General features: G+C 35.7%; 1 protein-coding gene across 1 annotated transcript; it reads right to left on the reverse strand.

Moving 5' to 3' along the window:
* Nucleotides 1-2163: 2163 nt before the first annotated feature.
* On the reverse strand, nucleotides 2164-4989 carry LOC147497362 (protein terminal ear1 homolog). Its single transcript, XM_086563696.1, has 5 exons — nucleotides 4084-4989; nucleotides 3372-3978; nucleotides 3094-3216; nucleotides 2826-2967; nucleotides 2164-2704 (listed from the first exon to the last, which is right to left on the reverse strand). The coding sequence occupies exons 1-5, from the start codon at nucleotides 4769-4771 to the stop codon at nucleotides 2408-2410; spliced, it is 1857 nt and encodes a 618-aa protein (XP_086419822.1). The 5' UTR covers nucleotides 4772-4989; the 3' UTR covers nucleotides 2164-2407.
* Nucleotides 4990-21804: the final 16815 nt, after the last annotated feature.

Consider the following 21804-nt stretch of genomic DNA (forward strand, 5'->3'; position numbering starts at 1 on the left):
TATATCAAAAATATCGATAATATATTGGTCAAAGTCAATAATATTGGTCAGAATCAGTAATTTATATCGGATATATCGTATATATCGGTCTATATGTTTCTGATATATATAAAAAAAAAAAAAAAAAAAAAAAAAATCAATATTTGATAAATACATATTAAATATATCAATATCGGTGTACCAAAAAAAACGATACATATCGGATATATGGGTGATATTTTATTCCTTGATTGTAAGTACGAAACCAGGCCAGCTGCATTGCAAATAGTAATATCCTGTTTCTGAAGCCCACACCAAACTAATGAAAAGAAGCAGCAGCATTTGCTTATTCTTAGGTCCTACACAAAAGAATAGGATGGTCAAGACAAGATGTAGCGATCGTTTTTGAGTTTTTGGGTTAAAACACCAAAAGTAATATCGCCTGGATACGTGTAAAACATCTAATGGACAACGTGTCAGCTCCCCATCACATCAAAACCATAAAATAAAGGGCGAGAAAGAGAGAGACTACACAAAAGATTGGCAGAACGTAGCGCATTAATGAGGTTTCAGGCATATCCAAAGTGGTATAGAAAAGCACTGCAAATAAGTGAGATACCGAAAAAGAGATGCCAGATATCTCTTACTCTGCAGGTTACTAGTACGGACTCGGTCAAACCTATGCTCAAAAGTGGTGGCAATATATGTGGTCCTGAATCCTCATTGGTTTTTTTATTGTGTCCTCACTAAATACTTAAAGAGTACGACGTGGAGAACCGAGTCAGCATTAAGCTTGACAGCTGACCACGACTAACCTCACCAATTTGTCATTTGAAATTGAAACTACGGAAATTTTGGAAAAATTGTACTTGAAACCTCAAAATTACATTGAGATTTCGTTATTTCAAACAAAATTACTGCTTATCATCCAATTGATGATCACTACGGTTGATCCTGGCATTATTCTACTCCTCAAACGAGGAGAAAACACCCTTATTTAGAGCTCTAGCCTTGTGGCCCTGTGGCCTTGTAGGGGTCCCTTCAGTTATGAAAATGAATTACCATCGATTTCTACATTCATTGGGCGATTGGATATGCACTTGGAAACCTACCGTATTTGCGCCCTTCTTAACATAGTGAGGATTTCAGAAATACGACAGCTCCAAAACCGAAATTCCAAAAGAATCTGAGCAATTCCGACTCTATAATAATTTTTTATCGGAATTCCGACATTCCCATTCAAATTGAGGGGGAAGCCGAGCACTGCTTTGCAATTGAAAACTTTATGCCACCGCCACATCAAAGAGGGACACCTGCTTACTGGGGCACGTTTGCTTAGACATGTGCGTGGTGCCTAGTCTCTAGACCATGTCCTCATGCCCCCACCTATCGTACTTGCGTGACTTTTTTGTGTGGTAGTATAGGCAACAGAATTTTTAGCTAGAAACACTAGCTCGGGACATGAACCGTAGGGCGATGGAACCAGCCAATAAATGGGTGCTAAAACCCCAGGCGCACCGGCCCGTCTCTCTAAGCCAGCATATACCTTAACAGCTTGGCGTCCCTCAAGAAGATTCGAACTCTGAAATTTTTGTGCACGGTCTTTGAGCGACTCAGCTTAAGAGCGCGCTGTTATGCATTCCTGATGATTTGGAGTCGGAAAAGCATGCCTGCATCCAAATTGTTGCTGATGGGCTTTTGCGTTGGTTGACGACTTGATGAATTTCATTCAAACTCTCGAGACACTGGGAGCGAAGAATGTGCTCCTTCAAATTCCGCACAAAAGATTTCAAAAGATTTGCAACGATTATTGCCTTGCATCCATCAACCCTATGGATACTTGGCAAATTGTCAGTAAACAAGAATAGAAAGATCTATTTAAGGCCTATCAAGCAACCATAGCTTATTTTGTGGCGATCTTTGTGCTGTTGAAGACTTGATTGAACAATATTAATCCTGTAGCAACTACTAGTTACTATCTGGCTTAATTAAATTAACACGTTACAAATGCTAACGAGGACTTTGATGTCAACCAGCAACTCCAGATAATAGATTAACGATAGGACCTCTGCCACAAAAAGTACAAACTGCAAGCTAAGAGAGTGACGTAGTGTGTGCTGAGGCAAGGCGCAGCCATCTGGCCGCCATGAAATGGTAGTCTGTACATAGAGTGATAGAGGGATGTGGATACAAACATAAAGCTTATATGTTTCCATTGAGTAAAACCAAAAACAACATCATTGCGATTAATGCATGTACGTCATTTTTTTTTTATATTTTTGCTAATAACAACAAAGCTTAATGAAAAAATTGTAGAAAGAAAAGAGATGCAACGTACAAGAAAAGAAAGAACGAACGAACAAGGTCAGCTTAGCCAACCAGAGCTCTGACTTTTCTTCCTTCTGAAGCTCTCACAAGTACTCAGCAATCAAGTACCATTTAGCTGTGTTGCTACTGTGGCTTCTTCAAATGTAATAGTGCTGGTTTCACTGCCTACATTGTCCTCATCGTCATCCTCATCATCATCGTGTTTACCATAGTTGCCATTATCAACTTTATTAGTAATTGTAAGAGGCTCACTTACGGCATTCGTATGTCCGCCTATGGGCACTGGGTCAGTGAGTTGCTTCCCATCTCGTGGTGGTGCGAACACCACAGGGAAATAGTCGTCTGTTTCGCAAGCAAACTTGGAATTCTGGAAATGCTCCTTCAAGGCCTCCAAACCCTAAAGCAAATCAAAATAAATCACCACCCCAACTCATAATTGAACGTCACATTTGGATCTTTTTCATAATTACATGTACTAAAAAAATAAATATTTGAATGATGAGGGGAAATAAATGCACCTGCAAGCGAGCATAAGAGATTTGGCAAATCTTTCTGGAGTTGAAAACTTCCCAATGCTGCATATGAAACGCTTTGTAAAGTCTCCATGTTGCTTCTGGAGATGTTAAGTTTACAAACCCATAGCCCACATTGCATTTGTTGCTGTGATTTTTATCATCACAAAATTAAACAAACATCAATATCACAAGCTCGTTCTGAAGAAAATAAATACAAAAAATAAACGGTTTCGTAAGCAAGATTAACAGAAAATCAGAATTAATAGATTACTTGAAGTCAATGGGAAGATAAACGAAGTCATAGGAAGACAAGGGTTGATCATCAACGCCGTCTCCAATCTGTTCATTGCAGTGTATGCAGTGGTTGTCCAGCATATTCAAAAGCAGCTTCTGACTGAAAATGCGCACCAAAACAAGAAAAAGGAGACGCACCCAAGCAAACAAGAAATTAAACATTTACTCGTTTTTGTTCACTATAAATATTAAATAACACCTAGAGCAAAAATAAAAAATAAAAAATAAAAAATAAAATGAAAAGAGAAACTTCACCTGTACTTGTTGGGGATGTTTTTTATCATGACAGTAGTTCTAGTATCTTTTCTGCAATTAGTTGATTTGAAAATGGCATCTTCTTTAATCAAAAACTGTGTATCAGGAAACATCTTGTGTCTTCCTTTCCATGACTTACTTCTTGGTTGTTGCTTCATCCCTTCTTGTTGTTGATCTTTAGTTTCTGAAGAGCAGTTAATGCCACTACTCTTTTTGAGATTTTTCACTGCTGCTACATCATCCACCAAAGATTTTGATCTCCTCCTGTTAGTAAAATGGTTCCCAGACCTAAAACTGGGTTTCTTATTATTAGGACTTGAATTCGAGGACGCATCGGACGCACTGCGTGAAAACGATCGTCGCGGTTGTGGTGGATGACTAGAATAAAAATTACTTCCATAGTTAATGGTGGGAGTGGGATGAGTAGTACTACTAGTAGTGAATCTTCTATGACCACCAGGTCTACTGAATTCAATTAAAACTTTCTTTCCATTAATTTCTTTCCCATCCATCTCTTTAATAGCTCTAGCTGCATCTCTCATGTCAAAAAACTCCACAAAACGTTGGTTCCTCTTCGTTGGTGTCTCTCTAACTTCCTTTATAGGTCCTGCAACATAAACAAAATCCAAACATCAAAATAATTTGACCCATAATTAAAAATGTACTAGAACTACATGCATGTATATCTAATGGGTAGTGTATAATTGCTTACCAAATTTTTGGAAAATTTCGTTAAGCTTGGAAGCGGAAATCCCAGAATCCAAATTAAAAATAACAATACTTCCATGATTCTGAGCATCTAACACATTAGCCAAAGAATTAGCAACAGGAAACACAAACTGAGCCCAAATTGCTCTTCCACAGATAAGCCCACGACCAAAACCCAGTGAAGGAACCGGAACAGTAGTAGGTCTGAAATTCATCACATTCAAGAGGAAACAATAGTGTTGTCTCAACCTACTTTGTTGTTGCATGTGTTGCTCTCTAATCTCAACTAACGCCGTTTCTGCATGTCTTAGATCATAAAACTGAACAGTCACCATACCATCTTGCACCCACTCCATTTGAACTCCTCTAATTTCTCCAAAACATTCTATTTCTCTTCTTATAATCTCTTCTGTTGCTTCTCCCGGCACACTACTTAGAAGCAAAGCTCTAGTTGGTGCAGAAGATGGAGGCGGAAGCGGAGAAAGTGGATGTAGACCGTTTACAACACTAGTACCAATACTACAACCACTACCAACTTCATCATAAAGAAGTGGATTCACTGGAAAAGGGGAAGAAGGGTATGGGTAGTAAATAAGAGGTGGAACTAGTGTAGTCTGTGAGTTTCTTGGTCGGAATTCTTCTGCTCTTGGGTCTAAGTTCCCTGGAAACCTAAGAGTTGCTTTTGGATCCATACTGTTTCTTAACGGAAAACAAGAAAACTATATATAATTGCCTTGAAACCACTCAGTGCCCCAAGGAAAAGCAGTTTAAGACTACAACCAAAGACAAAAACATCTTCTAGCTCTCTCCCAAAAACTCAAAAGGCTCAAACCTGTCTCTCTCTCTCACACACACTTTTATCTTTACTTGCCTTTTCTTGCTTTTGAACCTTTCTAGAATTTTATTTGCTAAAAATGGGAGCGACACAGATAGAAGTTAAGAAAATTTATTTTCTCAGTATATGACGAAATTACCCTTAGCTCTCTTCGTACACTGTTTGTTTTTATACCTCATTAAAATGGGAACTAAATCATAATTTGGGTTCTTAAATACGAAGTCGTACGGGTGACTCTGGATTTACGGTACTATATATTTCGTACAAGTATACAAACCGTACTACTTATCGGTTTTTTTAAGTCTTGAAACCGTCACTTGAGATATATAGTTAGCTTGGTTTATTTGGTTTCTAGTTGTAAATAGTATATATATATATGGCTAAATCTATGGTGCGCAAGTCGTATGGTATGCTAACAAATCTGGGCCACTCATACCAAGGGGTGCGTGTGTATTGCATGGCAAAAGTATTGATCCAAAGACCCACATTACCTGAGCACCATACATCTCGCGCACTGAAGACTAACTTTATATATATACCCTCAAATAGTTTGTATATTATTTAAACTAAATGGGGCGTGGAAACACTCATACAGTCGAAATAGAGATTTTTACAGATGATATCTGGAGGTCTACCATGCCAGCTCATATATCACGCTAAGGAAATGTCATATTGTACTAGTGTGTCTGCTGTAGCATTTCCTTCTCTGTATATGTGGATGAGGGACATGTTTTTGAAAGAAGAGGAAAGTTGACGAATATCCTCTATGATCCCAGCTACCTCCTATGGACTATCCTTATCTTCTCCCTTAATGCAATTTATCAAAGCCTGCGAGTCACTTTGGATATGTATATGGGTGATGTTATAAGAGATAGCTAGATATAGACCTAGTCTCATGACCAAAGCTTCGGCAAGGAAGGATGTTCCGATAGAGACATAATCCACTGATGCAGCAATAATACCCCCGTCACAATTTCTTAAAACACATCCCAATCCTGTAGGACCTGGATTTCTATGACTCGCACCATCAGTGTTTAACATAAAGTATGGGGATGAATGAGGCTGCTTCCAGCAAAGATGAAGGAGTTGTTTCGGTCTCTTGGGTTTAAGGAGTAGTGTCTGGGCATTCTTTGTGCTTCTCCATAAAACAAGACTAGCTCTAATTGTGCCTTGAGGTGTCACCCTTTTTTGTTCAAAGAGCATTTCATTTATACTCTTCCAAATGTTCCAGCAGATGATTGCGAAGAGTTCCATAACGAAGGGTATATCGCTCTGTTGATTTCTCAATAATTGTTGAGTCTTTGTTATCTATCTCTGCAGTGTGTCATTGAAGGGTGCATTTGCAATTTGGGGGATTGGGCTGATTCTCCATATAGTATGAGTAAAAGAGCATTCATGGAACAAGTGTTATAAGGTATCTGGGTGGCTTTTACATAAGATGTAGTATGGGTTAAAGTTTAAACCTATATTGAATATGTTAGAGGATGAGTTTAAAACATCAAGCGAAAGTTTCCTACTTTTACTCGCGGAGGACACTCGAGTTTCTAAATGATTCTCCAATCATAGGTTATATGTAATTGTATTATATAGAATAGACTCATCTATTTATTTTTTAAAAAACAAAATAGAAGATAATTATGTTATTTAAGTTACATTTGGAAGATTATTTTAAATTAACAATAATAAAATAGAATTTGTTTTAATTTTAATGTAAAAAATAGGAATAATTATTTAATTTAAATAATATTAGAGAAGTGTTTTTAAATTATTAATAAAAAATAGACTTTGTTCAAATTATATTAATAAAAATAAAATTTATTCTAAATTTAGTAAGAAAAGCGTTTCTAAATTAAATAAATAAAGAGATTTTAAATTTCCTCGATATTGAGAAGGCTATTTTGACCCGGCTATCATATACAGTGAAGATAAGATACTTATAGACCGTACATGTGGATTTTCCGAGTAATTTATGGTGAAGCAACTATACCTAAGTTTGTCTCTGTGCATAGCTTGCATATGAATATGTACTTGTCCATCTGAACCGTCCACGTTTTAGCACTACTGTAAACTTTGTTGCTGGATGAATCTGAACTGTATATCACTATCATCATAACACACAAGTCCGTAATCTGTGAATGAATCCGATATTATTTATTTGTAACACAAGTAAAGCCCGTGCTTCTGGTGTAAGAAATGGAGATTGCACACGTGTTATGGGGACAATGACATCGCCAACCACATGTTGGACCACTACGATTCAGGTTTCGTTTATCTGGTTCAGTTACTCAGGAATTGAACGAGGGTTGGACTGTTGAAAGTTGACAACGAACAAGTTTATTTGTTTTGCTTATCTTGTCTTTTGCAAACGGACATTTTCTTTAGAAGTTGAGAGAAGCACAAAATAGACATAACAAGACAAAATGACTTTCCAGAGACATGCCAAGAGCCCAAGTATGCAGACTTGCCACGTAGGGAGTGTACAATTTTATGGATGGAAGCTCTAGTTCCATATAGATGAAGTGCACATTTTTAGAGCATGAACGGGAAAGACCATCTGATAGGCAACTGGGAAAGACCATACATTTCCTTAGATATATATTATAGTTATACCCTGTTGGCTCTATTTTTCAAGGCTTTACAGAGTCTCAAACTTTTTTTAAACTCTAATACTAATTACGGAAAAAAAAAAAAAATCCAAATCTATTTTTTGAAGCACTTTAGAGACTCCAATTTTTTCTAAACTCTATTACTAATTATAAAAAAGTATAATATAAATAAATAAACAATCTCATCTAGAGTTTCGCAGAATGTTCAACTTTTTCTAAAACATATAGCTAATTACAGGAAAAAAAAACTAAATTGCAAAAAATAATATTTTCAATCAAAAACGATTTTCCTAAAATCCTTACGCTACAAAGAATAGTTTCCACACTAATCTCAAACGAAGTTTAACATAACAAAGTTTCTTTCTAGAAAATGATAATGAAACAATGAAAGAACAAAGGAAAAAATGAATTGAGTTGTTTGAACATTTACTTTATGCATTTGTTAACCACATATGTAACTGGAAAAAAGGGAAAAAAAATAAACTAATCATAAAATAAGTAATAGTGTACACCAAAAACAAATAAAATTGTATTGTATGCAATATATATATATATATATATATGGGCATAACAAATAAAGTTGAATCAATTTGAGGTGTAAAATTTAGTCATAGTTAAGAATTTCAAAAACCACATGCCATAATAATTACGATATATTCTAATTAAATTTATAAAATTTATAATTTCCAATTTTAGCGGAATAATGAGATTCAGTTAAAATGGACGTTGGCTTAAATAAATTATATAACTATTGATTTAGTTAAAATAGACGCTAGGCTTAAATAAATTATATACCAAACCAAACCAAACCAAAACAAATTACATGTGGAAAATTAAATTATATAAAAAATAACATCACAAAATATATAATAGCAATTGGAAAAAAAACCCCCCAATAATAACAAATATTTTCAAAAATATATAATACTGCATGAAACTAACGTCAAAGAATAATTACCGAGAAACATAAAACTAGATGCAAATACATTGAACTAACCTCAAATAATATTTAACAGAAAATCGGAAATTGGATGCACATGCAAACATTAAACTAATAAACTAATCTTAAAAATTAATTAATGGACAATCAGAATATTGATACAACTGCATTAAACTAACCTAAAAAAATAATTAACGGAAAATCAAAACTTGGATGCAAATACATCAAACTAACACCAACAAATAATTGTCGGGAAATCGAAACCCGGATGCAAATGCATTGAACTAACCTTCAGAGATTAAATTAAGGAAATCGGAAGTGGATGCAACCTGTATTGAACTAACCTAAAAAAATAACTATAAATTGGAAACAGGATGCAAATGCGTGAAACTAATCTTTACAAATAATTAACGGGAAATCAGAAACTGGATGTAACTACACTAAACTAATTTCAAAAAATAAATTTAATGCAAATGCATTGAACTAACCTCAATAAATAATTAACAGAAAATCAGGAATTGGATGCAAATTCATTGAACTAACCTCAAACAATAATTAACGGGAAATCGAAAACTGGCCGGATGCAAATATATTAAACTAATCTAAAAAAATGATTAACGGAAAATCATAAACTATATGCAAATGCATTTAACTGAGCTCGAAGAATAATTAGCAGTAAATTAGAAATTCGATGCAAATGCATTAAACCATGGACCAAAATATCGCCGATATATCCGATATATATCGGTATTTTGGTACACCGACATCGATATTTCCGACATATATCCATCGAATATAGAACCTTTTTTTCCCAATATATATCGGAATTTCCGATATAAAACTTTATATCAGCCGATATAATCGATATATCCGATATTTACGATATATGTCGGTTGACTTTTTGACCATTTTTTAATATAAATCCGATATTTCCAATATATTTCGATATTTCCGATATTTATGATATTTTAAATAGTTTGGACTGATCACCAAAAAATGGATATATCTGATATATATCGGTGTTTTAGTACACCAATATATTCATCGATATCGATATTTTGGGCCTTGCATTAAACTACAACAAAGAATAATTAACAAGAAATCGGAAACTAGATGCAACTACATTGAATTAACCTCAAAAAATAAATAACAGAAAATCAGAAATTGGATTCAAATGCATTGAACTAACCTCAAAATATAGTTGTGTTATATGTTGTGGGAATGTCTCAATAAGTATAGTTTTGCATTTAAAACGGTGTTTATCTAATCTTTTTTCGTATAATTGGGAACACATTGCTATTCAAGTAGCTTCAATATGAACTTTATCTTATTAGACAATTTCATAAAACTTCAATCAAACTTCTATTATTAAACAACATATGAAGTTGAAGGGTATTATTAATAGAGAGTATGTGAGGTTTTCATGTTATAAGAAATTTGGATGAGTGAGCAATATAATATCTGTATATAATAGTTATGCATATACAGTTGAATATATTTTTCAGAATAATTAATATGACAGGACCCATTCGTAGATAATCTTTGAAGATCCCACATGGTGAGTCAGGTATATAATTTAAAGAATAATTAACGGAAAATCGGAAACTGGATAATGTTTGATGATCCAATATAGTAAATCAAGCATAATTTATTTTTATGTCATGCTTGCAAGGACACTACATATGGATAAGTAGAAAGTTGGTATTACACACCACATTGGATAATTAAAAGGAAATCGAAAATTGGATTCAAACACATTGAACTGAGCTCAAAGAGTAATTAACGGGAAATTAAAAACTTTATGTAAATGCAATAAACTAAACTCAAAAAGTAATTAATTAGAAATCGGAAACTGGATGCAACTGTATTAAACTAACGTCAGAGAATAACTAATGGGAAATTAGAAATTAGATGCAAATACTTGAAAAATATTTAACAGTAAATCGGAAATAGTATGCAAAAATGCATCAAACAAATCTCAAATAATAATTAACGATTAATCAGAAACTGGATGCAAATGCATTGAACTAACCTCAAAATATAATTAATGAAAGAAAATCAAAACCAAATGCAATTTGCATTGAACTAACCTCATAGAATAATTGACGGGAAATCAGAAACTGCATGCAAATACATTAAAATAACCTCAAAGAATAGTTAACGGGACATCAGAAATCGGATGAAATTACATCGAACTAATTAAAATCTCAAAGCATAAATAATCATAAATCATAAACTAGATGCAGATGTATTGAACTAACCTTAAAGAGTTATTAATGAAAAATCGAAAATTGTATGCAAATATAATGAACTAATCTACAGACTAATTAACGAATATAGAAACATAAAAAAATGGATGCAAATGCACTGAACTAACCTCAATGAATAATTAACGAGAAATCATAAATTTGATGCAACTGCATTGAACAAATCTAAAAAAATAATTGACGGGAAATCGAAAACTTCTTTGCAAATGCATTAAACTAACCTCAAAAAAATAATTAATGGAAAATCGAAATTGGATGCAATCAGTATTGAACTAACATCAAAGAATAATTAACGAAAAATAGAAAACTGGATGTAACTGCATTAAACTAAAATCATATATTAACTAACAGGCCGGGAAATCAGAAATTGGATGCAATATCCTTGATGAATATTTAACGAAAAATCAGAAACTGGATGCAAATGCATTAAAATAACCTTAAAGAATAGTTAACTAGAAATCGAAAATCGGATGTAACTACATCGAACTACCCTCAAAGCATAAATAATCGGAAATTGATTGGAAACTAGATGCGAACTAACTTCAAAAAGTAATTAATGGGAAATAAAAAACTGGATGCAGATGAATTAAACTAACCTCAAAGAGTAATTAATGGAAAATTGGAACCTTAATGCAAATGCAATTAACTAATCTCAAAGAGTCATTAACGAAACATTGAAAACTAGATGGAATTGCACTGAATTAATTTTAATGAATAACTAACGAAAAATCGTAAACTTGGTGCAACTGCACTAAACTAACCTCAAATAATAATTAACAGAAAATCAAAAACTTGATACAACTACATTGAATTAATCTCAAAGAATAATTAATATAAAATTAGAAATTTGATGCAAATGCATTAAAATAACCTCGAAATATAGTTGTATTATATATAGGGAGAATATAATATCTCGACAAGTATAGTTTTACATTTTAAGTAGTGGTTATTATAATTATTTTATTATGATTGAGAATGTCTTGCTATTTAAGTAGCTTCAATATCATCTTCGCCACATTGAGCATTCTCACAAAATTTCAATCAAACTTCTATTATTAAACATAACAACCAAAATAAATCGACGGGTTTTACTAAAATTTGGTGCTTTCGTTTGATAGAGAGTGGTGCAAAAAATTTAAACAAGTGATTAATATAATTTTCATATCTCATAGCTATGAATAGTTGCTAATATTTTTTAGAATAATTTAATATAACGACACCCGTTTGTAGGACGGGTTCGAAAGCTAATTGGTAGAACTGATAGGCAAAGCGAGCTATTTTGAAAACACACCCCAGTTCCTAAGATGGGACACCCTGAACCGGTTTTCGGTTCGGCTCACCAAAAACCAACTGGTTCATTCTAAACTGTAAATTCCGAATATTGGTGGGAATATATTTTGACATTTCTGTTTTTAGAACTGTCGGAATTCCGGTTTTTGGACTATGCTCCCAGTACAATTCATAAGGAACTAATAATCTATTTCCTTGGGACATTAGCACAAATCTCTTGGATATCAACGACACACTTTCTCCTAACGCCTTAATATAAGTGGTCTTTATGTTGTTTTGTTCCCCAACTTTTTAACATAATTCGGGGGACCACATCGTAACTTTTGGCTACATACTTGTCCGCCTTTATCCTATCCTCTAGCTCTTAAACAAACCGTTTTGCATGACCTAGAAAGTTGTTGAAATGGATGTAAGAGATTATCCAAAAAAGAACATTGCAATCTAGACAGTTTCCAATTTCTATGCACCACATTAGACATTACAATTTAATTATTATTATTATTATTTATTTATTTTTTTGCCGATAATCTACATTACATTGCTTTTCAACATAACACTTCCAGCCCAGCACATGTACAACTGTCACACTGGTTAGAAAAATGAACTTTGGCGCCGTAGAATGAAGTTACTTGAACGAAAGTTCAGATAATTTGGTTGAGCCGTATAAAACCTCGACAAAAGGAAAATCAACATAAACTGTTTGATTTAAATGATGAGTTGAACAGAATATCTCAGGATAGATAAGGATAGATAATGTAAGAGTACAATCTATACATAATATGAGATCATCACTATGTATAAATGTCTATTTTTATTCTAGGAGATTAATATGACATTACACCAAATATTTATAACTTAACTCTACTCTAAATAAAAAAAAAAAGATAGTTTTGGAGGATGGAAATGACTGTTCTTCATGAATAAGATCCCTACGTATCTAGCACCTTGGGGGTGAGACTAGAATTAAGCCATTGTAGTTTTGGGGTTGGCTTTTATAGGTGTTGTGAGCAAGTACTTGGTAGGGCATGTGTAGGGGTATGGACAGATGTGCTGTTAGGATGAGCGTCCTCACAAGTTGCACATGTGTGGTGGTTTTAAGTATTATGTTGTTTGAGCTGACATAAAAAAAGTGTAGTTAAAGATGTAATGATGGTAATGATTTGAGTGTTGTAGTGGGTAAAAGTCTGGTGCTAATGATAGCAATGATAAGGGTAGCAGATAATGATGTCACGAGATGAAGTCGAGTGACGAGTCATTGATGCTGAACTAGTTTTGACAAGTGAGCTAGTGCTTGTGTTCCTGGAGTTGAGTTGAGCTGGCGGAGTCATTGTGTGTAGACTGGGTGCACATCACGTGCTTGATAGGATGTCCCTTACATAGCCCTCTCTCATTAGTACGTCGTTGAAAAGAGTGTGTTGACGAGAAATCCATAAATCGTGGTCATGTAATGGGACGGTTATGTGGGTTAGTGGTGAACAGCTGGAACAATAACTGTTGCAGTTATGATTGTTTTGTTTTGTTTGAAGAGATGGTTGTGGAGCTCGAGATAAGCACGTGGTGGTCAAAGCGTTGGTTGGGTTTTGCATGGGCGGTACGCGTGTTGGACCGTTAGATAAAATGTTTTTAAGTCGTGGATATGCATTATTTGATTTGAGAGTTCGCGCTTGAAACGGTTAGAAAAAATTAAAGGTATTGGTTGTGGGTCGTTGATGAAGAAATGACGGTTTTCCATCTAACGGATGGACTTCATCTAGTGTTAGTATATAACTCAAGGGAGTTGACAGAAAATATGTTTTATTTCGGAACTGGAAGAAGTTTTTTAGCGTTGTAAGAGGGCCTGTGATGTCAAGTATTCGGGTGGAGGCTTGCGAGAAGGAGTGGGATCTGCATTAGTGAGAAAGGTGTATTTTCTTTGATATCTGTCATAGGTTCTTTTGTTTTGAATGTTGTTTGTTTCGTTTTTGGCTAGGAAAGGTTTGGTTTAGGTTTGCGTAGAACATGAGTGTTTTTGCTTTGATAGTGTATGTGTGGTTATGAAGTATGATTGGATTTTTGGTTGTGCTATAAATAATGATAGTGACAGTGATAATTCTGATGATACTTATATAGAAGATGAAGGATCTCTTAGTGATGAAGAAAATGTTTGTTCGGAAGAGGTAGTATTTATGGTGAATCTCTGTGGGAGAGGTCGTTTCTGTAAAGAGATTGTTGGTATGGATGAATTGACTTCTAATTGGGAGGAGGGTAGTGGTAGTAGTAAACATGGGTTGGGTGATGAGTCGAATGAGGGTGATGACTATTCTGGTAGGGGGGATGAGCTGTCAGAGGGGGCTTTTATGGTGTCGGTTGATTGAAGTTCACCGAGTATGGAGCCATTGGAGAGGTTGTTAACAGAGTTGCTTGGTGTGAAGAAACTAGGTTTCAGAGCGATTGCTGATTTGCGGTCGAATATGTTCTTTGTGAGAACTCATTTGTTTAAATCGTCGTTGTAAACTGTGGTTGTAGGCACAGGGCAAATGCGAGCTGGGTTGCGAATCCCATTTTCGAAGTTGATTTTGTCTTTACTGAACTTTTGTCTCATAAAACACCATATCCATTCTCTGAGAACAGCTGGCAGTATTTGAGGATCTTTGACATGTTGAATGAAAAGCAAGGGTATGGGATTGTGTTGAAGGATGTGTTGGAATATATGTATGTGAAGTCAATATGGTTGAAGTGTAGAAAGGTTATGACATGTGTGCTGAGGTTGAGGTCAGGTATGGCGGATGTTTTGGATTTGCCTAACCGGGTGTTGTGGTGGGAGCATCCAGTGTTGATTATTGGTATGTTTTGTGAGCCAGGGGGTATGTTGCTTAACATTGCTTGTAATAGTAAAAGTAAGGGAAGGTGTTTTTGTTTTGTGTTTGGTTTGTCTTGAATTGGACTGATGTTGTGTTTAGTTATTGTTGTAGAGATACCAAAGTATACAGTACTATTGATAGAGCGGTGTGAGAAGATTTCCAGTTTTGTAGAACTTGACAGGGATCGGAAGAAAGTATTGTTGTCGTCAATTGGTCATTATTTTAAACAACGTGGGTCGGTTACGGCTCGTGAAAAGAGGAGTTACAGAAGGATCATGCTAAGACTCATTGAATGGGGTCGTCAGTTCTTTTGAGGGAAACATTTGACAATATGGAGAAGGGTAATTCATTTGGGGTTGCTGGGTTGGGGAAGAAGAAAAGTGAAAAGAGAGGGAGAGAATGTAACGTGGTGAAGGTGGATGGCGCGAGACGTAAGAAAGGGAGGGGTGGGATGGTTCCGATTAATTTTTCACAGCTGAAGTCGAAAGGAGTTGTGGTCTTTATTGTGGATTTAGTGGAGGGTGATGTTGGTGTTGGCGAATAGGTGATTGGGGATGCTAAGGTGGGTGTAAATGTGCAGTTGGAGGAACCGTTTGTGGATCCGTTTATGGAAAGTGTTGATCGTGAGCTTGAGAAGGTTGTTGAGAAGGCTATGGTTGAAGGGGATGATATGGCACTAGTGCCAGCTGTGAAGGAGAAGAAGACGAGTGGGAAAATGAGAAGCTAAGGTTGACTATGAAAATATTCTTTGTCAAGGTTGAAACCGATTACTGAAGTTGCCTATGTGGGGAAGACTGAATATGTGGATGCGCGTATTCAATAGCAAGTGCGGCGTGATGGTGAAGCATACAATCATCTGTCGATGTTGAAAGGGTTGATGGAGTCGGTGCTTCTAGAAGCGGATCGTAAGAGAGTTGAGCCGATGGATTTGAATGAGTTGCTGGAGCAGATATGTGTTGGTAGCTATCGCGTAAGTGTCTTTGTTGTCTTGTTGTTGGTGTCGTTGCCTGGTAATTTTTGCTGATCTAAGTAACATTGTTTGTTTTGTAGAATATGCTATATGCGCAGCAACTGGCGATGTTGGTCTCTGTTGGTGCTGCGTCAAATTTTGAGTTGGCAGTGAAGCAGGTGGAGATTGTTCGTGTTAGGGAGCTAGAGGTTGTGAATACGATTGTTCGCTCAGACCTGCAAGTTACTTAAGAATTGTTGGCGAAACCAAGAGTGAGTCGAGTTAGTACATGCTTATGCATTGGACTGAACGTGATGTAGAACATAGAGCCTATGTTTATTGTCTAATTGTTTTTAGTAAATCCAAGTATATTAAGAACAAGTTATTTTCGTTTTATTCTTTAAGCCTAATTTAGAAGTGTCTAGATGTCTAGTTTGTGAGTTATAGTAGTCTTAGAAGGTTTGTATTATGATATAGATAGATTAGGAAAGTGTTTCTTAGTGTTTTGGTGGGTTTCTAAGATGATTTGATAAAGTTCTCTATATAAAGAACTTCATAGACGAAAATTGTAATAAACTCTTCAATATTATTAATTAACTTATGTTTTAATTTATCTCTTTTTATGTTCCAATGAACTTTTAATATCGCTTCTGCTACGTCAATTGGTATCAGATTCTGACAGTATTCTAGGGTTGATATCCAGTTCAAAGTTGAAGAACGTTCCCATGACATAAATACTAGTTTTCTTCTGTTCAGAGTATGTTTGGATTGAAGATTTTTATTGAAGAATTTGTGTCTCACCACCCATACTGTTGATACAATCTCTCTCCACTGAAGATTACAATAAGAAGTCAAAGGTAGGAATTTTCAATCAATTCCAACGCACCAACTATAGTGCAACCTCTACATCTTCAGGTTTGATTTTCTACCATCCGCATTTTTCATCTTCCACCGCCATCACCCTACTACCAACAATCCTTACCCACCATTGTGTTCATTAAACCACCACCACCACCACCACCCAAAAAAAAAGGTATGACAATTTCTCAGTTAAATCCACAACAACTTCATGATCGAATTTGTGCTATCGAAACAAAAATATGTGAGCTACAAGATGATCTTCGAGATATTGATTTTGAGTATTATAAATCTCCTCACCATGATTATTATGATCGTTTATAGCATGAAAAAGACTATATTGATTGCTCTTACAAGTTGTCTCGCTTACAAGCCACTCATAAAAAATATTCTCAAGCACTTCAAGATTATGAATTTCGTTGTCAAGAAATTATTAGATAACAACAACTTTATACACAAAGAATTACAAAAGAACATATGTATGCACAAAGAGTTGTTGAAGAACATATGTATGCTCAACAGATTGCTGAAGAGAATTATTGTCGAGTGCAATAAGAAAATGAAGAGAATTATTGTAGACTGCAACAAGAAAAAGAAAAAAGACGACAAGAGGAACAAGGACAATGACTTTCTGACATAAATAAAAGAGTGATTTCTGAAAGTCGAGCTTCTGTTACTAAGAAGTCATCTCCATCTCTACCACCATGTGATTTCTGAAAGGTTTGTCATTCTTATGCATAACTCGAGGGCGAGTTATTTTAAAGAATGGGAGAATGATGTAGAACATATAACCTATGTTTATTGTCTAATTGTTTTTAGTAAATCCAAATATACTAAAAATAAGTTATTTTCATTTTTATTCTTTATTAAGCTTAATTTAGAAGTGTCTAGAAGTCTAGTTTGTGAGTTCTAGTAGTCTTAGAAGGTTACTATTATGATATAGATAGATTAGGAAATTGTTTCTTAGTGTTTTGGTAGGTTTCTAAAATGATTTGATGGAGTTCTCTATATAAAGAGCTTCACAGACGAAAATTGTAATAAACTTTTCGATGTTATTAATAAACTTATGTTTTAATTCATTTCTTTTATGTTCCAATGAAATTTTAATATTGCTTCTGCTACGTCAGAACGGGATCTACGGAAGCATCTTCAGATCATGTATGACGAGCAGGCGGCCAAGATGAGGGACGAGAAAATACGGTTGGATTGGGCAGAAGAGCGTATGGATAAATATGTTGAGTTGGTTGATAAGCGTGCGGACAGGTGGAATTGTTTGGCTGGTTATCTGGCGGAAGGTCGTTTAATTATTGCTCCGAGAGCCAAGATTGAAGATATTTTGCAAAGTGAAGACTGTGAGTCGTTTGAGTCATTTATATACCCAAGTCAGAGGGTTAATGATCAAGCTGTGTAGGAAGTATTGTCAAGGCTGGCTACTGAGGTGCCTTGTATTGGGAAAGGAAAGTTTGTGATGGAATTTGCAGAAGATGAGACTGTTGTAGTGAGTTTGAGTGGAACCATGAAGGATGTGCCAAATGAGCAAGTTGTGGATGCGGCTCGTGCTGGGGGGTTGAATGTTGTGGAGGATGTCCAAGCTTCGAATGATGCTGTTGATGTTCCTTTGGTTTAATTTATCTTATGGAGTTTGTTGCCGTTGATGGCTTGATACAATAGAAATGACGAGCCGTTTTCCACCTAGGATGTCCTTGTGGGGCTCGTTGTAGGATCTACTACTTGAACTTGTGTTGTTGGCTTGAAAGTAGTTGCTTTGTTTGCATATGATATGCATGTCACTGTGTTATGCTTGTGTGGGGAATATTATTCTGGAACTTGTGTTTTTTCTTGTTTGAATTGATCATAGCTAGACTTTTTGGGAAAAAGTAGTTGTTTCTTGGAACTTGTAGACTTTTATGGCGTGGATTACGCGTGATTTGACTTGCCATATAGAAGTGACAGGTGACGGTCACGCAGTGGTGAGTTGTACGCAGAGCATGGAATTGTAGATGGTGTGTAGAGATATGGAGATCGGGATGGAGATCGGGATAGCTAGACTTGAAATATGCGGTTGTGATTTGGCGCGGATTTTGTGGCAAGTTGCCATTTGTAGGTTGTTGTGGAAAGGACGTGAAAGTTTTATAAAAGTGTTTGTAATATGCTTTTAATAAAAAATTAGGAGAAGGGAAAAGTGGTGGCGTGGCTATGGTGGTGTAAAACTGTCCCAAGTGGTGGGGGATTGTTTAGGTTTTCTGGAAGTGGTGGTGTGTTGTTGGAGAAGATGGTTGATGAAGTTATCTGCCATGATGTGGTTCCTTGGTGGGAGAGCTGAGTTGTTAGTGTGTTTGGAGTATGGTTTGGTGAAATTTGTTCTTCCAAGCCATCTTTAGGAGTTAATGTATGGATTGGGCTCTGTGGGGAAATGGTGCACCACGGATGTGAATGTTGTGGTTGCACCGATCAGGGAAGCTATGCTCGTGGGGGGCCATGCAGATGTCCTGCTGTATGGTTCTCCAGAGGGAGCTTGGTTGTCACGACGCTTAAGGAGGCGTGAATCCAACGAGAAGAGATATCGTTCCTGACTGGATCGTTAGTGAGGGACTTTGCAGTTAAGCATTCTCCGATCAAGTGGCTTAGATGTCTGTCTGTTTGGTGTCAAGTGCGGCTTCTTGTGTTGGAATCAGCCTTGTGCAAGCAATAAATAGGCCTTCCGATGTGGAGAGGCTCGTGTTCGTTGAACGTGATTGTGATTTCATATGGGGATGATGTTTAGCTGCGCCGGCCTGTTAAGCTGGGTGTGGACTGTGTGGTTGTCCCTATTTGCCTTGATATTTGCTTTCTGTTAAGCTCGGTATGGACTGTGTGGTTGTCCCTATTTGCCTTGATATTTGCTTTCAAAGCAGATCAAGTGTGTCGGTTGGTAGCTCGATGTTACTTGGTAGTGGTGAGGCTCGAGCTACACTGCTTTCCGGATCGCTCGAATGCTTTGGAAGCCAGTGTGTTTGGAGTATGGTTTGGTGAAGTTTGTTCTTCCAAGCCATCTTTAGGAGTTGATGTATGGATTGGGCTATGTGGGGAAATGGTGCACCATGGATGTGAATGCTGTGGTTGCACCGATCAGGGAAGCTATGCTCATGGGGGGACATGCAGATGTCCTACTATATGGTTCTCCAGAGCGAGCTTGGTCGTCATGACGCTTAAGGAGGCGTGGATCCAATGAGAAGAGATATCGTTCCTGACTCGATCGTTAGTGAGGGGCTTTGCAGTCAAGCATCCTCCGATCAAGTGGCTTAGATGTCTGTCTGTTTGGTGCTGAGTGCGGCTTCTTGTGTTGGAATCAGCCTTGTGCAAGCAGTAAATAGGCCTTCCGGTGTGGAGAAGCTAGTGTTCGTTGAGCGTGATGTCGATTTCGTATGAGGATGATGTCTAGCTACGCCGGCTTGTTAAGCTGGGTGTGGACTGCGTGGTTGTCCCTATTTGCCTTGATATTTGCTTTCGAGGCAGATCAAGTGTGTCGGTTGGTAGCTTGCTGTTACTTGGTGGTGGTGAGGCTCAAGCTACACTGCTTTCGGGATCACTCAAATGCTTTGGAAGCCGTTTGATGATGCATGCCACTGTCTCTAAGACAATGAAAGGACAACTTGCTTTGCCTTTTCTCTATGAAACAAAGTGAGAAAGCCCTTTAGGCAAAAAATGAAACAAAACTAACTCATCTCCTTTCCGATTGTTTTTAGGGGATTTCATTTTTTTAAGCTATTTTTGGAGAAAAATTAATTTAGTCACTTGTTGAAAGTCGAAATTAAGAGACGTTTAGACTACTCCCCACAGTCCACATTACTTACATATGTTTCTAACAATTTTCAAGGTATGATGTTTCAAAACTAAAATTATTTAAATTGCTTATTCTATTCTTTTAATTCAAATTTATTTTGTTTATGATTTTGAATATATATATTAGACAAAGTTTTGAATTGAATTAAGAATTTTGGGTTAGAAATTATTTGAATTGGATATTTGTCATTGGTTCCATGTCCCTATATGCAAATTACGAATAATAATGATAAAAAAATTTGTGGCGTGTTTTTTTTTACCCTTTAAGACAAAGGGCCCAGTTTTAAGAGCTCGCTTAGGGCTACCCAAACCTTAGAGCTAGCCCTAGTTCCAGACCTACTTCTCTTATACTTTATTCACCTTTGGTTAACATACATACAATCTTATTGGTGATGAATTGTGCTACTACAAGATGTTAGTGTGTTATTTGTCTAGGGAGGGGTTCTAGGGACATATTTAATCTTAACATGTAAACAAATTCAAAATCGTTAGGATATTTATAAGTTTTGGATTAGGCTAATTTTTTGTAGATATGATCTTCTAACTATTCTAAACATTGTCATAAATAATAATAATAATAATAATAATAAAATAAAATTAAACTTGTCAAATGTAGTTAACAATTTACAAAATTTGGCTAATTGTAAACCGTTCATTTTCACCATTTTTTATACTATATTTGGCAAGTTTAGAAATTTTTGATTTTTTTGATTATTTGTGACAATGTTTAAAATAGTTAGGAAATCATATCTACAAAAAATTAGTCTAATCCAAAACTTATAAATGCCCTAACAATTTTGAGTTTGTTTACGTATTAAGATAAAATATGTCCCTAGAACCCCTCCCATTTGTCTAACTAGTGCCAATTAAATGACTTGATACCTTTCAGTAGGAGTAGGACATGAAACTGGGTTATGCTTTTAGAAGCAATGCTTTTATTCTCTTCTTATCTATGCTATCAATATCAGTGATTAATACCGACTAATTGCATATCGTTTGCAAACCATTTAGTTTTTGTTTTTTTTACCGATTTGTTATTTTTTTTCACCGACCCGAATTTAATTACCAAATTGACCGATTAATCAACCAAGATGACCAATTTCTCACTAAACCGAGAAAAATGGAAATATTGGTTCCCCACCAAAAAAAAAAAAAAACATAAAATTAACAAAATGAATTCTTAAACTAGATTAATAATAAAAGAACGTAATCAACATACAAAGCTAAGAGTTTACTTAATTATTTTATGTTCCTCAATGAAAGTTAAATATACAAATTATTTATTCTATTATCTATCTAAAATATATTATATCTTCTC

The sequence above is a fragment of the Coptis chinensis genome, chromosome 5 (assembly GCF_015680905.1).
Source record: "Coptis chinensis isolate HL-2020 chromosome 5, ASM1568090v1, whole genome shotgun sequence".
Taxonomy (NCBI): domain Eukaryota; kingdom Viridiplantae; phylum Streptophyta; class Magnoliopsida; order Ranunculales; family Ranunculaceae; genus Coptis; species Coptis chinensis.

Excerpts from the sequence above, each read along its gene's own strand:
- LOC147497362 (XM_086563696.1), bottom strand. The coding sequence starts at position 4,771 with ATGGATCCAAAAGCAACTCTTAGGTTTCCAGGGAACTTAGACCCAAGA. Across the intron at positions 3,979-4,083 it reads CGAAATTTTCCAAAAATTTG|GACCTATAAAGGAAGTTAGA; the intron begins GTAAGCAATTAT and ends TTTATGTTGCAG. Across the intron at positions 2,968-3,093 it reads TATCTTCCCATTGACTTCAA|CAACAAATGCAATGTGGGCT; the intron begins GTAATCTATTAA and ends TAAAAATCACAG.